Source organism: Eriocheir sinensis, chromosome 5 (genome assembly GCF_024679095.1).
Source record: "Eriocheir sinensis breed Jianghai 21 chromosome 5, ASM2467909v1, whole genome shotgun sequence".
Classification (NCBI taxonomy): Eukaryota; Metazoa; Arthropoda; class Malacostraca; order Decapoda; family Varunidae; genus Eriocheir; species Eriocheir sinensis.
The window spans coordinates 26643290-26661557 of NC_066513.1; the positions used below are offsets into that span (position 1 = coordinate 26643290).

At 46.2% G+C, this 18268-nt stretch overlaps 2 protein-coding genes across 14 annotated transcripts in view; both read left to right on the plus strand.

The window, feature by feature from the left end:
* Positions 1-18268, plus strand: part of LOC126985758 (uncharacterized) — a 23443-nt gene continuing 5175 nt past the window's right edge. Inside the window, exons 1-4 of one of the 13 annotated variants that reach the window (XM_050841093.1) lie at positions 1-117; positions 1022-1844; positions 13941-14242; positions 17917-18260. In XM_050841093.1, coding sequence (XP_050697050.1) covers positions 105-117; positions 1022-1844; positions 13941-14242; positions 17917-18074 — 1296 coding nt within the window. In that variant the 5' untranslated portion in view covers positions 1-104 and the 3' untranslated portion in view covers positions 18075-18260. Of the gene's footprint in view, positions 118-1021; positions 1845-2085; positions 2559-7287; positions 7397-9382; positions 10203-10450; positions 11093-11715; positions 12040-12872; positions 13693-13940; positions 14597-15530; positions 15681-16546; positions 17367-17614; positions 18261-18268 lie in introns of those variants that run through there. The other 12 variants (XM_050841084.1, XM_050841103.1, XM_050841073.1 and 9 more) reach the window with 12 other exon arrangements.
* LOC126985757 (uncharacterized) lies at positions 3767-5683 on the plus strand. Its single transcript, XM_050841057.1, has one exon. It carries the CDS (start codon positions 4156-4158, stop codon positions 5617-5619), a length of 1464 nt encoding a protein of 487 aa, XP_050697014.1. The 5' UTR covers positions 3767-4155; the 3' UTR covers positions 5620-5683.

An 18268-nucleotide genomic window follows, 5' to 3' on the forward strand; every position in this document is an offset into this window, starting at 1 on the left:
TTTTCTCTGGTGATCCGTGGCATCCCTTCCTAACCCATGCCATCACCTGCTTAGTGTCTCACCAATTTACAAAAGCACGTCCACACGTCCGCTCGTTGTTGACCATGTCTGTCAGTGGTGAGTAGTCTGTGTTGAATGTTCCTTTCTTTGTGCAATATCCCGGATAATGGACACCTTTAGAACAGTGTAAAATAGCATAAAAGTATCAGGCTGCTGCCCTGCATAGTAAAGACACTCAAGAGAACTTAACTTCCTTTGTGTAACGCATGAGGCGTGTCTTTGTTTCACTACTTCCTTGCGTGTTGAGACCGAAATAACGACGTCATAAGGGCATCATCTTCGTCTCAAGAGTTCAGAGTGCTCGTAAGTATCTGAAACTCGCCTTGACCTTTCAATGAGTACCACAAAGTTCAGTGGTGTCAGTGCTGGAGGAGGACAGACGCGGGAAGTGGCGTGAGGCTGGTGATAAGATCTCTGCCCTCAGCTGACAGAGGTACGAGATCATACATGAGATATTCACGAGATAATACGAGATTATATACGGAGATACGAGATTGTTTACTTATTGTCAAGGAAACTGCCAATTTTTGTCATTCGTGGTTTTTGCGCAATACAATGAAATCGTACTGTACGATACTATGGCATACATGGTTAAGTCGACGAGCTGCCTGGCATGAAAGTGTTGCGTGTTGCATATTGCCCTTTGCACCGCCTCCCAAGGTTGACGGTTCTCTTATCCTCTATGTATATTTTGTTACTTCTTGGACTGATGTATTATGGTGTTGGATTTACACTCGTACTCATGTATGCAATATTAAGAATTTTCATAGTATTAACATCTTTCATTTTTTTTTTTCCGTCATGGTCTCATGTCGGCTGTCTCTCCTGGTGCTCTTATCACCTCTGCTCCGTTTGTCCCTCATTTATCACTGAGCAGGCCTAGCATATGAAGCAGGATAAAACGTCTAAAAAATATATACTTTTGGTACCATCAGTAGGCTTTTTTTTTTTTTTTCAACAGAAGTAACTGTGAGTGATGGCAACTCTGCCTCCGAGGCTGTGACCCCCCAGATTCTGGTGACAGAGGGCCACGTGCGAGCGGCCCTCGCCGCAGACAAGGGAGCAGAGGCGCGCCTCACCGCCTGGAAGGTCGTGGACTTCACCAAGAAGGGCGACAACTACGCGTGTGTCGTGAGCAGCGTCGAGGTCACGTATGAGCTGGACGGCCAGAGCTCGGAGGTGGTCTACGTGGTGAAGCTCAATGCATGCAGGAACGATACAATGACAGAATTCCTGAATAGCATAATTTACGAAAAGGAAACCAAATTCTACAGTAGCCTTGCTCCAGAGCTGAATACAGTCTTAAAGGAAATTGGTCAAAGAGAAATCAATGTTCCCAAATGCCTGCATGTGAGTTTGGAAAAGGGAAAAGAAATCCTATTCCTAGAAGACCTTCGCCGTCGAGGGTTCAAGATGCATGACCACAGGCGAGGCATGGACACAGCCCACACCAACCTCGTGCTGCGGGAGCTGGCCAGACTCCACGCCGCCGCCTTCCTGCTGGAGCACAAGCATCCCGGGGAAGACATGATGGGAAAATATCCGTTTCTGAAAAGAAACTGGAGCGATATGTTAGTTGAATCGAGAGAGATGCTGAAGTTGATAGAAGATGGCATCAAATTTGCCCAAGAAATGTTGGCGGCAGTGGGAGGATATGAACGAGCAGTTGCCTGGTTAGACACTTTCGTCCCCAAGTTGCTGGATGTCTTCCACAAGCAGATGGAATGTGGCGAGCCGAAGGTGGTGTGCCACGGGGACTGCTGGACCAACAACCTTCTCTTCAGGTGAGTGGCTGGGCGTCGCTCCATTACAACCGCACACCATACTCTGACTCCACTTAATTTTTGTCACAACGAATCTATAAACTACATCCCTGTGGCTTCCTTGGTTCCTCTAGACACCAGTCATTCTTTCCACTAGAGTAAGAAGCGTATGAATTTAAGCGCGGAGAAAATAATCAGTATCTTCATATACCAACTTTTTTTTTTTTTTTTTTTTTTTTTTTTTTTTGGTTTGTTGTTGCAGGTACAACGACGAAGGCCACCCAGTGGACGTGATGCTGCTCGACATGCAGCTTGTCCGGTACGGACCACCGGCCACCGACCTCTCTTACTTCCTCTACACTGCCACGACGGGAGACGTCAGGAGGCCAAACTTGCAGGCCTTCCTTGAATGTTACCACGGCGCCCTCACTGGCATCATGGAAGCAGCGGGCCAAGAGGCGCCATTCGAGCTGACGCAATTCATTAAAGATTTCAAGGAGAAAATTCTCTTTGGTGCCATTTACGGAATGCTATCGGCACCAATCGCAATCTCGAACTCTGCCGACGAGATGGTTTCCTCGAGGGACACCGACGATGGCATTGAAGGGATGCTGAGGAGGGCGAGAGCAGGTGTGATGGGCACGCTGGACAGTAACCCGATGCTGGGGCCGAGGCTTTTATCCTTATTCGATGAACTTATGGAACTGGGACTTATTACATGAGAAAAATATTTATCAGGTGTGTATTATTTACCGACTACTTTCAGCCCGGTGTAGCTTCAGTCATGTCACCAATAACAAAGCTTTTAACACGAAAGCACGGTACAGGACAAAAGGTATACATGATGACAGGCACGCTGATAAGTCGACCACCTCAGCATGACTAGTAATACCCCTCCCACTATAAAAAAAAATATCAGTTGTAACATTCCCATCGCTCGGCAGTCCTTTCTTCACTACGACTCGAGGTAGCACAAGCCATCGCTACCCTTCCCCTTCCCTCCCTCACTGTAAGTTGTTCCCAATGACACTTTGAGAGCGACAGATGAAATAAAACTCCCCTTATAGCACTCCACCTTAACGCTGCACCCGACGTGATCTAATTATGAAAGCCAAGATGCTAGGAGAGAGAGAGAGAGAGAGAGAGAGAGAGAGAGAGAGAGAGAGAGAGAGAGAGACCTCCTCCCCTCCCTCTCCCCACCCAACCACACACGCAAAAGTCACCGAGGGACATTAAAAAGAGGCACCTGTGATCGCCGCCATAACGCCAAGAGTCCTCACCGCCGCTAATGGACCGCCGCATCAGGAGAAAGTCACGGCGCATAAAAGTCGGGAGAGAGGAACAGAGTGAGGGACGGGCGGCGAGAGGGCGTAGAAGAGGACCCGAAATGGACTAGAGGAGCTCAGCGGCGGACCGAAGCAAAAATGGAGTGAACTAAACTAAAAAGAAGTGGTGGCAAAAATAGTCTTGCAAGTAGAATAGGAATAAACTTTGACTCTAAATGCGACTGATAAGGACTTTGAGAGTGTGAACGGAATAGGCAAGGAATAGAAGCGGATAGGAATAGTACACAATTGAATAGGAATGTAAACTATGAACGCCGGTACGATTAATATGCGACTGATAAGGACTTTGAGAGTGTGATAGGAATAGGCAAGGAATGAAAGCGGATTGGAATAGTACACAATGGAATAGGAATGTAAACTATGAACGCCGGTACGATTAAACTAGGCAAAGAAATTGAACAGAAATAGAAAGAAAACTGAGAAATAGACTTAGGATCGCAACGGGACAGAAACAAACTTGAAAATGTAACCGGAAGGAAAAACGATGACCGAAATGAGAGAAAAGAAGTAAAAAGCAGATACAATTAAAAACGAAAAATGGTATAAGAAAGAAACAGAAAGGCTGCGAATGGGTTAGTTTTATTTATTATGACTGGAAACTGCTGGTGGTGTTGGTGTGGTGGTGGTGGTGGTGTTAGTGTTGTGGATGGTGGTGGTGGAGGTGGTGACGGAGAATATAACAAAAAGAAGACTCACTGTTATGTCCTCATCTCCTGCTGCCCCAAACACCTTGTATATCCTTTTGGTCGCCCTCAAAAGACGAAGAATCACATTTTCTCTAATAATTCCTTTCAAGGTAAGCTATAACTTTTCAAAACTAAACCAGACGATGGAAAAGAGAATATACAATACAGCTTTCCAAGGTACAGCATGCATGGTATAGAGGACACACACACACACACACACACACTTTTGAGATTACCTTGCACACAATATAAATTACAGGACAAAACTTTTAACAACTCACGATTTTTGAAGTGAACCAAATGCTGGTGTTTGGTAGCGTCCTTGTTGGCCTCCTGACGGTAGCGGTCGGGGCGGCTGTGGCAGAGACTGTGAAGTCTGATGGGGGCTTAAACACCAAGAGAAAAATTGCCTTCTTTCACCCGGAGCAGCCTCTCCTGGGCAATGTTCCCCCCGGGCCGCTGGGCGAGGCACACCTCCGCCTGAAGGTGCACGACGTGGCCTTCATGCTGCGCGCTCTCCGCACCGTGGTGAGGGACGTGCGGCCCGGCGCCCCAGACGGTGGCCGGGAGCCCCTCACCAGCAGGTTCCCGGCGTCGCCCATGCCTGAGGACAGAAAGGTGCGGCGCCACTGTAGGCACGGCTTTGTCCCCTGCGTCACCTACCTGAGTCGCGTGGCGCACACCCTGAGCCTCAGCACGCAGCACGACCCGCCCACGCTGAAGCAGGGCAGGAGGAAGGGAATGTGCTTCAGAAAGAGTCGCCGACTATCAATATTTTGTGACCCTCGCCACAGGAAGCCACAGGAAACCAAAGAGATTAGTACAGAGGTAAAGAAAGGTGTCAGCAGTGCTATGGAGCAGGTAAGTCGGGCGGGAAAACAAAGTATAAGTACCAGAATGAAGACTGTAAAACCAACAGTAACAAAAAATGTTTCTATTATCGGCGCCCTGATACACGTTTTCGTTAAGAAAATTAAGACACTAGCGAAGGCGGAAGTGAAAGAAAAAAAGGTTCTTAGCAATGTACGTAAGGCCAGTCAAGCCAACAAGCTGGAGCTGTACAGACAGACGGTGACGGCGCTGCAGTACATGTGCTGGTACACGATGCACGGCGTCCCATACCTCGCACACCTCCTGCAGTGCGACTCTTCAGACTCAACACGCAAACAGCCCGACGGAGATTTGCGGGCCGGTAACGATGACCCCTTCGGCTGCGCCCTCTACTCCTTCTGCCCCAACCCTTGCTGCGGCGGCTTGAGGGAGCCCAGCAAGGAAGACTGCTGGAATCGCTTCAGCAACCCATGTCGCCTGCACGGACTCAAGGGTGGACGTGGCTGCAAGATCCCCAGAGAACAAAATCTAAACTATAACCTGCTTGTCGATCACGGTGTCCAAGTGACGTGTGACTGTGGAGCGGGGCGCCGATATGAGCCCGTGGCGGGCATGTGTGTGTGGCGGGATCACTGTTTGCACCCCGCCGCGGCGTGCCCAAAGCCACACCAACACTGCTTCAACCTGTTCGGCAGCCACGGTTGCAGGTGTGACCCGGACTACCGCTGGAGTGACTACAACCAACGCTGCGTGCCGCTCTATCCGACCAAGAAGAAGGAGGAGGAGGAGGAAGAAGAGGAGGAAGATGTGGGAGATGAACTAGTGGAGAAAGTGAACGACTGCCCGATCATCAAGTGGCTCAACAAGCAGATTAATACCACCGCTACAATTCCTCCAGAGCGTACGCTGAATTATAACTGGAGCAGAATCTAAATCGTCAGATGGCTTTATTTAACACAATACAATATCACCCGTTACTGTTTATTATTATCAAAAACATTGATGGAATTAAATATATGGAGGCACTACATTGCAATAACAAGAAACACATGTATGTTCGTGAGTTACCTGCTCGAAGTGAAATACCAATCGCTCACATGTACGAGTAAGAACATAAGAACATAAGAACGCAGGAGTCTGCAAGAGGCCGGTAGGCCTGTACGAGGCATCGAGTACCCGATCCTCCCCGATAGTGTGCACACCCCTAATGATAATGCCTATATATTATCTGCAATATGTTGTGATGATAAGATGTTGGTTGTAAATAACCTAAAGTCTCCAGATAACTATTACAAGAGCGATATGACTTATCGGAAAGGTGGAAACTGGGTATCAGAACTCGATTTGTGTTTGACGTCTTACGAAGCTGTAAAAAAATATCAAGTCCTTCTGTGTACATAAAACGGAATGTTTACCATCGGATCACGCTCCCATTAGTATTGAAGTCAATGTTCCAAACATTAGCCAAGACTCTGTATCAGCGTGCGTATCACCTTGGTGGCCACGCGTCACTGAGGAACCAGGAGGAGCGTGACCCGGTGGTGCGTATGCCCGTCAAATTTACCTCTATTGATGTTGATGTATTCCGCTACAATATGAATAACCTCGGTGTGTCTAACTACGAAGATGTTAATGATGTCAATTTTTTCGCCCAAAACATTTATAACGCCTTATACGAGTGTGCAGGGGAGAGTCGCGTCACGAGCGAAGCTCGCCCAGGCAGCGGCAGCAGTCTCACCCGCTGGGACAGGCTGCTACGAGACAAAGACGACAAGCGAGTGTGGCAAGCCATCAACTGGAAGGGATGCCTGCAAGATAACACCCATACAGATGTTAGGCCTTCTGATGAGGAATTCAAATGTTTCTATGAGAGTTTAATGAATGTTGCCCCAGACGACCTTGCCAACGAATGTCGGAATGCAAGTATTACAATTCCTATATTAGACGATCCAGTTTCCCCTGATGAGGTCACCGCCCAGATTAAGAAGATCAAATCAAATAAAGCATGTGGTCCAGATGGTATCGCACCCGGTGTTTTCAAGCTGTTGCCTGCCCAGTGGATAATGCTCATAACAACTCTTTTTAATTCCATATTTGCCACTGCACAGTATCCGACGTTTTGGATTACGGCTAAGTTTTTTACTATTTTTAAAAGAGGTGACCGAAAAGACCCCCAAAATTACAGAGGCATTAATGTGATAAACGGTATATCGAAACTGTTTGATACTGTTCTCTGTTCGAGACTCGAGCAGTGGTTCACACCCCACCGTGAACAGGCAGGAGCTCAAAAAGGTCGTGGTTGTATCGAGCACATCGTAACATTACGTCTTTTGACTGAGGTCAGTAGATTGCATGTCTCATCATGACGAAGCTTTTCACTACTGATAAGATTTCATCAACACGTTCATAGCTCTACTATTACTCCTGCGTTTCTTATTGATTTGAAAGACGACATAAGTTCCATAAGATGACACTTCTTTCCTCACTGTCAGCACCACACAGAATCTACACTTTGCGGTGCTGGCTTTGTGGGACAGAAATAGCCCGTTAATGGACAAATGGCAATCCTGCGACCCCCCCCCCCCCCCACACACACACACACACACATATTATGATCAAGCCGGCCGCAGGGTTCTCACGAGGCGGCGACAGCCAGTACTCCGCATGCCACTGTCGGCCTGACACACCAGCGACGGGATGGCGGACTCTGGTAAGTGTCATCAACATCAATTTTCGTGATAAATTTTCCCGAATTACAACCCTCACAGGAAAGCTGGCCTCACGAAACACTCAGTGCTCGCTAATGGCTGGCTGCGGATAAAGAATTGCAGTTGCGCTAACATATCGAAAGCCTTCGATAGAGTCTTGCACAAGTCTTTGCTTTCTAAACTGCCCTCGTACGGTTCCTATCCTTCTCGCTGTTCCTTTATCTCCAGCTTCCTTTCCGGCCGTTCTATCTCCGCTGTGGTAGACGGTCACTGTTCTTCCCCTAAACCTATCAACAGCGGTGTTCCACTTTGCTCTGTCCTGTCACCCACTCTCTTCCTGTTATTCATCAATGATCTTCTTTCCATAAAAAAAACTGTCCTATCCAGTCATATGCTGACGACTCCACTCTGCATTATTCAACTTCTTTCAACAGAAGACCTTCTCAACAGGAATTACAAGACTCCAGACTGGAGGCTGCAGAACGCTTAACCTCAGACCTTGCTATCATTTCCGATTGGGGTAAAAGGAACCTTGTGTCCTTCAATGCCTCAAAAACCCGATTTCTCCACCCATCTATTCGACACAATCTTCCAAACACTTATCCCCTATTCTTCGACAGCACGCAGCTGTCACCTTCTACAACATTAAATATCCTCGGTCTATCCTTATCTCAAAATCTCAACTGGAAACTTCAGATCTCCTCTCTCACTAAATCAGCTTCCTAAAGGTTGAGCGTTCTGTATCGTCTCTGCCAGTTCTTCTCCCCAGCACAGATGCTTTCCATTTATAGGGACTTGTCCGCCCTCGTATGGAGTATGCATGCATCTCACGAGCAGGGGAGCTCCACTCGCAGAGCTCTCCTGGACAGAGTGGAGTCTAAGGCTTTTCGTCTCAAATTCCGCCGCATTGTTGCGTCTCTATCTTCTATCGATATTTTCACGCTGACTTCTCTTCTGAACTGGCTAGCTGCATGCCTCCCCCCCTCCCTCGGCCTAGCAGCACTCGACTGTCCACTCTTGCTCATCCCTATACTGTCCAAACCCCTTATGCAAGAGTAACCAGCATCTTCACTCTTTCATCCCTTCCTTCGTCTGTATTTCCTCCTGCCTAGAACTTGACCTCTTTCAAGAAGAGTGTATCAAGACAACTCTTCACCCGAAAGTGATCTCTCTTTTTGCTACTCTATACAATTTTCTATTATGGGAGTGGCAAGCAGTGGGCTTTTTTCTACACTCTTTTTGTTGCCCTTGTGCCGATTCTTTTCTTGTTAAAGAAAAAAAACGCAGATAAAACTCGTCTTTTGGCCCTTGTAAAGCAACATGTATTTGCATTGAGATACTCCCGGATTTGAAGGAAACTTTTTGTCACTTATACAAACTATTAAGAGCTGCACCGAGACCTTTTGAGCTCGTGCGTGTTTGTACTGCAGAGAAGTGTGTTGGATCTCGCACCTTTGCTGATTGTTATCCCGCAATTGTTTACTTGTGCTAAGAGAATATTTCATAGCACGACATGATGTGAATTTCTTTGGATTGAGTAAGATATCACAAATTATATCTGAATTATTTTTTTTAAGTAAACAAAATCAAGCGACGTAATCAAAACATCAAAGTAACAACAAGAGGAACAACAACAAATTATTCAAATTAAAATAAGTATGAAATTAAAAACAACAGAAATAATGACGATGTCAAGTGATTATGGCTGCAGCATTACCAAAACGTCACCATTAGTTATCTGTAAAAAAAAATAATAATAACCTCTTCTACCAAATACATAAAAATATGTTTTCCCTGATGCCGTGCTATCAGCGGCCTGATATCCTTCCTCCGGTGCCGGCCACGCCAGGTACACAAGACATGCGAGGGGACGCACGGCCGGCTTACACTGTCCACTGCTGTTGTGCGTGACGGCCAGGGTCATAAAATGTTTTCGTTATGTACGAAGGACGATGAAAATGTAACATTATTTTTATTCATTTTCACAGAAGTGAAGGTCAGCAGTAACTCTGCCTCCGAGGCGGTGACCCCTCAGAGCCTGGTGACAGAGGACCACGTGCGAGCGGTCCTCGCCGCAGACAAGGGAGCCGAGGCGCGCCTCGCCGCCTGGAAGGTCGTGGACTTCACCAAGAAGGGCGACAATTACGCGTGTGTCGTGAGCAGCGTCGAGGTCACGTATGAGCTGGGCGGCCAGAGCTCGGAGGCATCCTACGTGGTGAAGCTCAACCCTTGCGTCAGCAATTCGCTAGCAGATGCAGTTAATGATATAGCCTTTGCAAAGGAAGGAAATTTCTACCTTGACCTAATACCGGAACTTAACTGCATGTTAAAAGAAATTGGTCAGAGGGAGATAAATTTTCCCAAATGTTTCAAAGTTTGTCTGGAAAAAGGAAAAGAATGCATATTCCTGGAAGACCTGCGCAGCAGAGGCTACAAGATGAGCGACCGCAAGCAAGGCCTGGATGAAGCACACACAACCCTGGTGCTGAGGGAGCTCGCCAGGCTCCACGCCGCCTCACTCCTGCTGCAGAGGAAGTATCCCGGCGAGGACTTCAATGAGAAATACCCGTGTTTGCAAAAGGATATGCATTACATTATGGAAACCTGTGAGGCCTTTGCTAAGTTAGTGAAAGACAGTTTGAAATTTGCTCAAGCAATCTTAAATAAAGTGGGAGGATACGAAAGAGCAGTTGCCTGGATAGACACTCTCCTTCCCAGGTTGGTGGATATCTTCTACGAGCAGTTGAGATTTGGCGAGCCGAAGGTAGTGTGCCACGGGGACTGCTGGAACAACAACCTTCTCTTCAGGTGAGATTCGGAAACTAGTTGCATTTTTATTGCACATCACACATTCAGCTAGATTTTATACCTCTTAGATCGGACCATAACCTTATCGATATTCATCTGGCTTCTTCTGTAACTCTTTCGTTCAGACACTTGCCCCTATCTCTATTGTGGATATTGAACCAGAAGCGTTACTCAGCACGTAGAGTACCAAAGAGACCGACGGCAGGGTATCTGTGTGTGTTACAGTATAGGCTTGTCTCCTTCGGCAGGTACGATGAGGCCGGCAATCCCGATAGCGTGATGCTACTCGATCTGCAGATGGTCCAGTTCAGCGAACCGACCGCCGAACTTAACTACCTCATCTTCACCAGCCTGAGGGGTGAGGTCAGGAAGCCCAACCTGGAAGCCTTGCTGAACCGTTACCACAATACCCTCACTGGCATCATGAAGATAGCTGGCCACGAAGAGCCACTCACTCGAGAGGACCTCCAAAAAAACTTCAAGGAAAAAAACCTCTTTGGCATAATCTTGGGAATGATGTCGGTACCTATTGTGGTGATGGAGGTCGAGGGCGATGTTGACTCTTCTGATGCCTCTGCTGACTACATTGAAGAGCAGATGTTAAATATGAGGGACAAGGCGATGAAGGCGCTGGACACTAACCCACTACTGAAGCCAAGGTTTTTGACAATGTTCGATGAGATGATGGAATCCGGCCTGATCCCATGAGAGAGAGAGAGAGAGAGAGAGAGAGAGAGAGAGAGAGAGAGAAAAGAGACGCCTTGCTGTAAGTCTTTACCAGAATGATGTAAATCCAGTAAGATGTTGGTTTGGGAAATTTATCATATGGCGAAATCATCTCAGAAACATTACCTACAAATAAACGAACATTCACTGGTTGCAAACATTAATTAATATTTCCATTGTTATTATAAGACCTACGAAACAAAATCATTTACGAGTATATGCATAAGGAGCGAAGTTAATGTTAGCATTCAACCCGCGACCCCTCAGCCTCTCGTTGTCTCTGGTATCGTCTGTAAGTTGCGTAGGAATAATAACTTTGATCCTTTTTTCCGTAGAGCATCACGTATAATTGGCATCATGAACTTGACCCTACGACCCCCAAAACGCGTCCTATTTTGTAGCCTTTTCTTGAAGTCACTGGCTTTTGAAATGCTTTTTTTTTTATAGCAAGGGAGACAGATCAAGGATAACATAACGAGAGCAGCATCAAGAAAAGCCCACGCGTTGCTCTAACAAAATAAAACTAGAGTCCAGAAGAGAGGTCAATTTCGGGTGGAGAGGTGTCTTGATACTCTCCTCTTGAAAGAGTTCAAGTCATAGGCAGGAGAAAATACAGACGAAGGAAGGAAGATGGGAGTCACCTTCAGACCACAGATCTTGTTTTTCCCAGAGAGAGAGAGAGAGAGAGAGAGAGAATCAACGGTAGTAATATAGTCTGAGTAAGTGCAAGACACTCTTCAGTCTATTAGTGCAAGGTCAGTAGCCTGCATGTCTCATCATGACGAGGCTTTTCACTACTGATCGATAAGTTTCATCAACACGTTCATAGCTCTATTTTTACTCCTGCGTTTCTTAGTGATTTGAAAGACGACATAAGTTCCATAAAATGACACTTCATTCCTCACTGCCAGCACCACGCAGAAACTACACTTTGCTGTGCTGGCTTTGTGGGACAGAAATAGCTCGTTAATGGACACATGGCAATCCTGCGAGCCCCCCCCAAACATAATGATCACGTCGGCCGCAGGGTTCTCACAAGGCCGCAACAGCCCGCCAGTACTCCGCATGTCTCTGTCGGCCTGACACACCAGCGACGGGATGGCGGACTCTGGTAAGTGTCATCAAGATCAATCTTCGTGATAAATTTTCCCGAATTACAACCCTCACAGGAAAGCTGGCCTCACGAAACACTCAGTGCTCGCTAATGGCTGGCTGCGGATGAAGAATTGTTTAAACGCAGCTAAAACTCGCTTTCTGACCACTGTAAAGCAACATGTATTTGCACTGAGGTACTCCCGGATTTGAAGGAAACTTTTTGTCACTTATACAAACTATTAAGAGCTGCACCGAGACCTTTTGAGCTCGTGCGTGTTTGTACTGCAGAGAAGTGTGTTGGATCTCGCACCTTTGCTGATTGTTATCCCGCAATTGTTTACTTGTGCTAAGAGAATATTTCATAGCACGACATGATGTGAATTTCTTTGGATTTAGTAAGATATCACAAATTATATCTGAAATATTTTTTTTAAGTAAACAAAATCAAGCGGCATAATCAAAACATCAAAATAACAGCAAAAGGAACTACAAATTATTCAAATTAAAACAAGTATGAGATTAAAAACAACAGAAATAATAACGATGTCAAGTGATTGTGGCTGAACCATTACCAAAACGTCACCATTAGTTCTCTGTAAAAAAAAAAATAATAATAATAATAATAATAATAATAATAATAATAATAATAATAATAATAATAATAATCTCTTCTAACAAATACATAAAAATATGTTTTCCCTGATGCCGTGCTACCAGCGGCCTGATATCCTTCCTCCAGTGCCGGCCACGCCAGGTACACAAGACATGCTGTCCACTACCGTGGTCACACATTTTCGTTATGTACGAAGGACGATGAAAATGTAACATAATTTTTATTCCTTTTCACAGAAGTGAAGGTCAGCAGCAACTCTGCCTCCGAGGCGGTGACCCCTCAGAGCCTGGTGACAGAGGACCACGTGCGAGCGGTCCTCGCCGCAGACAAGGGAGCCGAGGCGCGCCTCGCCGCCTGGAAGGTCGTGGACTTCACCAAGAAGGGCGACAACTACGCGTGTATCGTGAGCAGCGTCGAGGTCACGTATGAGCTGGGCGGCCAGAGCTCGGAGGCATCCTACGTGGTGAAGCTCAACCCTTGCGTCAGCAATCCGCTAGCAGATGCAATTAATGATATAGCCTTTGCAAAGGAAGGAAATTTCTACCTTGGTCTAATACCGGAACTTAACTGCATGTTAAAAGAAATTGGTCAGAGGGAGATAAATTTTCCCAAATGTTTCAAAGTTTGTCTGGAAAAAGGAAAAGAATGCATATTCCTGGAAGACCTGCGCAGCAGAGGCTACAAGATGAGCGACCGCAAGCAAGGCCTGGATGAAGCACACACAACCCTGGTGCTGAGGGAGCTCGCCAGGCTCCACGCCGCCTCACTCCTGCTGCAGAAGAAGTATCCCGGCGAGGACTTCAATGAGAAATACCCGTGTTTGCAAAAAGACATGCATTACATCTTGGAAACCTGTGAGGCCTTTGCTAAGTTAGTGAAAGACAGCTTGAAATTTGCTCAAACAATCTTAAATAAAGTGGGAGGATACGAAAGAGCAGTTGCCTGGATAGACACTCTCCTTCCCAGGTTGGTGGATATTTTCTACGAGCAGTTGAGATTTGGCGAGCCGAAGGTAGTGTGCCACGGGGACTGCTGGAACAACAACCTTCTCTTCAGGTGAGATTCGGAAACTAGTTGCATTTTTATTGAACATCACACGTTCAGCTAGATTTTATACCTCTTAGATCGGACCATAACCTTATCGATATTCATCTGGCTTCTTCTGTAACTCTTTCGTTCAGACACTTGCCCCTATCTCTATTGTGGATATTGAACCAGAAGCGTTACTCAGCACGTAGAGTACCAAAGAGACCGACGGCAGGGTATCTGTGTGTGTTACAGTATAGGCTTGTCTTCTTCGGCAGGTACGACGAGGCCGGCAATCCCGATAGCGTGATGCTACTCGATTTGCAGCTGGTCCGCTTCGGCGCCCCGACCCCCGAACTTAACTACCTCATCTTCACCAGCCTGAGGGGGGAGGTCAGGAAGCCCAACCTGGAAGCCTTGCTGAACCGTTACCACAATACCCTCACTGGGATCATGAAGATAGCTGGCCACGAAGAGCCACTCACTCGAGAGGAGCTCCAAAAGGACTTCAAGAAGAAAAACCTCTTTGGCAATATCTTCGGAATGATGTCGGTACCTATTGTGGTGATGGAGATCGAGGGTGATGTTGACTCTTCTGATGCCTCTGCTGACTACATTGAAGAGCAGATGTTAAAGACGAGGACCGAGGCGATGAAGGCGCTGGACACTAACCCACTACTGAAGCCAAGGTTTTTGACAATGTTCGATGAGATGATGGAATCCGGCCTGATCCCATGAGAGAGAGAGAGAGAGAGAGAGAGAGAGAGAGAGAGAGAGAGAGAGAGAGAGAGAGAAAAGAGACGCCTTGCTGTAAGTCTTTACCAGAATGATGTAAATCCAGTAAGATGTTGGTTTGGGAAATTTATCATATGGCGAAATCATCTCAGAAACATTACCTACAAATAAACGAACATTCACTGGTTGCAAACATTAATTAATATTTCCATTGTTATTATAAGACCTACGAAACAAAATCATTTACGAGTATATGCATAAGGAGCGAAGTTAATGTTAGCATTCAACCCGCGACCCCTCAGCCTCTCGTTGTCTCTGGTATCGTCTGTAAGTTGCGTAGGAATAATAACTTTGATCCTTTTTTCCGTAGAGCATCACGTATAATTGGCATCATGAACTTGACCCTACGACCCCCAAAACGCGTCCTATTTTGTAGCCTTTTCTTGAAGTCACTGGCTTTTGAAATGAGGCTTTTTTTTTATAGCAAGGGAGACAGATCAAGGATAACATAACGAGAGCAGCAACAAGAAAAGCCCACGCGCTGCTCTAACAAAATAAAACTAGAGTCCAGAAGAGAGGTCAATTTCGGGTGGAGAGGTGTCTTGATACTCTCCTCTTGAAAGAGTTCAAGTCATAGGCAGGAGAAAATACAGACGAAGGAAGGAAGATGGGAGTCACCTTCAGACCACAGATCTTGTTTTTCCCAGAGAGAGAGAGAGAGAGAGAGAGAGAGAGAGAGAATCAAAGGTAGTAATATAGTCTGAGTAATTGCAAGACACTCTTGTCTCTCAATGCGAGGTCAGTAGACTGTATGTCTTATCATGACGAGGCTTTTCACTAGTTGGTAAGAATTCATCAACTCGTTCATAGCTCTACTATTACTCCTGCGTTTTTTATTGATTTGAAAGACGACATAAGTTCCATAAGATGACACTTCATTCTTCACTGTCATCACCACACAGAATCTACACTTTGCGGTGCTGCTTTTGTGGGACAGAAATAGCCCGTTAATGGACACATGGCAATCCTGCGACCCCACCCCCCCCAACACACACACACACACACACAAACACACACAATTGATCACGCCGGTGTAGCGAGATATTTTGACCGATCTGAAAAGTGACCGACCCAGCATATCGTACCGCACCCCGGCAGAACGCCAAGTGAGTCCCAATATCTCGCCACGCCGGCCGCAGGGTTCTCACGAGGCGGCGACAGCCCGCCAGTACTCCGCATGCCACTGTCGGCTTGACACACCAGCGACGGGATGGCGGACTCTGGTAAGTGTCAAGATCAATCTTCGTGATAAATTTTCCCGAATTACAACCCTCACAGGAAAGCTGGCCTCACGAAACACTTAGTGCTCGCTAATGGCTGGCTGCGGATGAAGAATTGTTTAAACGCAGCTAAAACTCGCTTTCTGACCACTGTAAAGCAACATGTATTTGCACTGAGGTACTCCCGGATTTGAAGGAAACTTTTTGTCACTTATACAAACTATTAAGAGCTGCACCAAGACCTTTTGAGCTCGTGCGTGTTTGTACTGCAGAGAAGTGTGTTGGATCTCGCACCGTTGCTAATTGTTATCCCGCAATTGTTTACTTGTGCTAAGAGAATATTTCAAAGCACGACATGATGTGAATTTCTTTGGATTTAGTAAGATATCACAAATTATATCTGAATTACTTTTTAAGCAAACAAAATCAAGCGGCATAATCAAAATATCAAAATAACAACAAGAGGAACAACAACCAGTTACTCAAATTAAAACAAGTATGAAATTAAAAACAACAGAAATAATAACGATGTCAAGTGATTGTGGCTGAACCACTACCAAAACGTCACCATTAGTTCTCTGTAAAAAAAAAAAAAAATAATAATAATAATAATAATAATAATAATAATAATAATAATAATAGTAATAATAATAATAATAATAATAATCTCTTCTACCAAATACATAAAAATATGTTTTCCCTGATGCCGTGCTATCAGCGGCCTGATATCCTTCCTCCGGTGCCGGCCACGCCTGATACACAAGAAATGCTGTCCACTGCTGTTGTGCGTGACGGCCAGGGTCATAAAACATTTTCGTTATGTACGAAGGACGATGAAAATGTTACATAATTTTTGTTCCTTTTCACAGAAGTGAAGGTCAGCAGCAACTCTGCCTCCGAGGCGGTGACCCCTCAGAGCCTGGTGACAGAGGAACACGTGCGAGCGGTCCTCGCCGCAGACAAGGGAGCCGAAGCGCGCCTTGCCGTCTGGAAGGTCGTGGACTTCACCAAGAAGGGCGACAATTACGTGTGTGTCGTGAGCAGCGTCGAGGTCACGTATGAGCTGGGCGGCCAGAGCTCGGAGGCATCCTACGTGGTGAAGCTCAACCCTTGCGTCAGCAATGCGCTAGCAGATGCATTTAATGATATAGCCTTTGCAAAGGAAGGAAATTTCTACCTTGACCTAATACCGGAACTTAACTGCATGTTAAAAAAAATTGGTCAGAGGGAGATAAATTTTCCCAAATGTTTCAAAGTTTGTCTGGAAAAAGGAAAAGAATGCATATTCCTGGAAGACCTGCGCAGCAGAGGCTACAAGATGAGCGACCGCAAGCAAGGCCTGGATGAAGCACACACAACCCTGGTGCTGAGGGAGCTCGCCAGGCTCCACGCCGCCTCACTCCTGCTGCAGAAGAAGTATCCCGGCGAGGACTTCAATGAGAAATACCCGTGTTTGCAAAAGGATATGCATTACATTATGGAAACCTGTGAGGCCTTTGCTAAGTTAGTGAAAGACAGTTTGAAATTTGCTCAAGCAATCTTAAACAAAGTGGGAGGATACGAAAGAGCAGTCGCCTGGATAGACACTCTCCTTCCCAGGTTGGTGGATATCTTCTACGAGCAGTTGAGATTTGGCGAGCCGAAGGTAGTGTGCCACGGGGACTGCTGGAACAACAACCTTCTCTTCAGGTGAGATTCGGAAACTAGTTGCATTTTTATTGCACATCACACGCTCAGCTAGATTTTATACCTCTTAGATCGGACCATAACCTTATCGATATTCATCTGGCTTCTTCTGTAATTCTTTCGTTCAGACACTTGCCCCTATCTCTATTGTGGATATTGAACAAGAAGCGTTACTCAGCACGTAGAGTACCAAAGAGACTGACGGCAGGGTATCTGTGTGTGTTACAATATAAGCTTGTCTCCTTCGGCAGGTACGACGAGGCCGGCAATCCCGATAGCGTGATGCTACTCGATCTGCAGCTGGTCCGCTTCGGCGCCCCGACCCCCGAACTTAACTACCTCATCTTCACCAGCCTGAGGGGGGAGGTCAGGAAGCCCAACCTGGAAGCCTTGCTGAACCGTTACCACAATACCCTCACTGGCATCATGAAGATAGCTGGCCACGAAGAGCCACTCACTCGAGAGGAGCTCCAAAAGGACTTCAAGAAAAAAAACCTCTTTGGCATAATCTTCGGAATGATGTCGGCACCTATTGTGGTGATGGAGGTCGAAGGTGATGTTGACTCTTCAGATGCCTCTGCTGACTACATTGAAGAGCAGATGTTAAATATGAGGGACAAGGCGATGGAGGTGCTGGACACTAACCCACTACTGAAGCCAAGGTTTTTGACAATGTTCGATGAGATGATGGAATCCGGCCTGATCCCATGAGAGAGAGAGAGAGAGAGAGAGAGAGAGAGAGAGAGAGAGAGAGAGAAAAGAGACGCCTTGCTGTAAGTCTTTACCAGAATGATGTAAATCCAGTAAGATGTTGGTTTGGGAAATTTATCATATGGCGAAATCATCTCAGAAACATTACCTACAAATAAACGAACATTCACTGGTTGCAAACATTAATTAATATT

Bases quoted from the DNA above. Each gene is read 5' to 3' on its own strand.
- LOC126985757 (XM_050841057.1), top strand. From the start codon at position 4,156: ATGCTGGTGTTTGGTAGCGTCCTTGTTGGCCTCCTGACGGTAGCGGTC.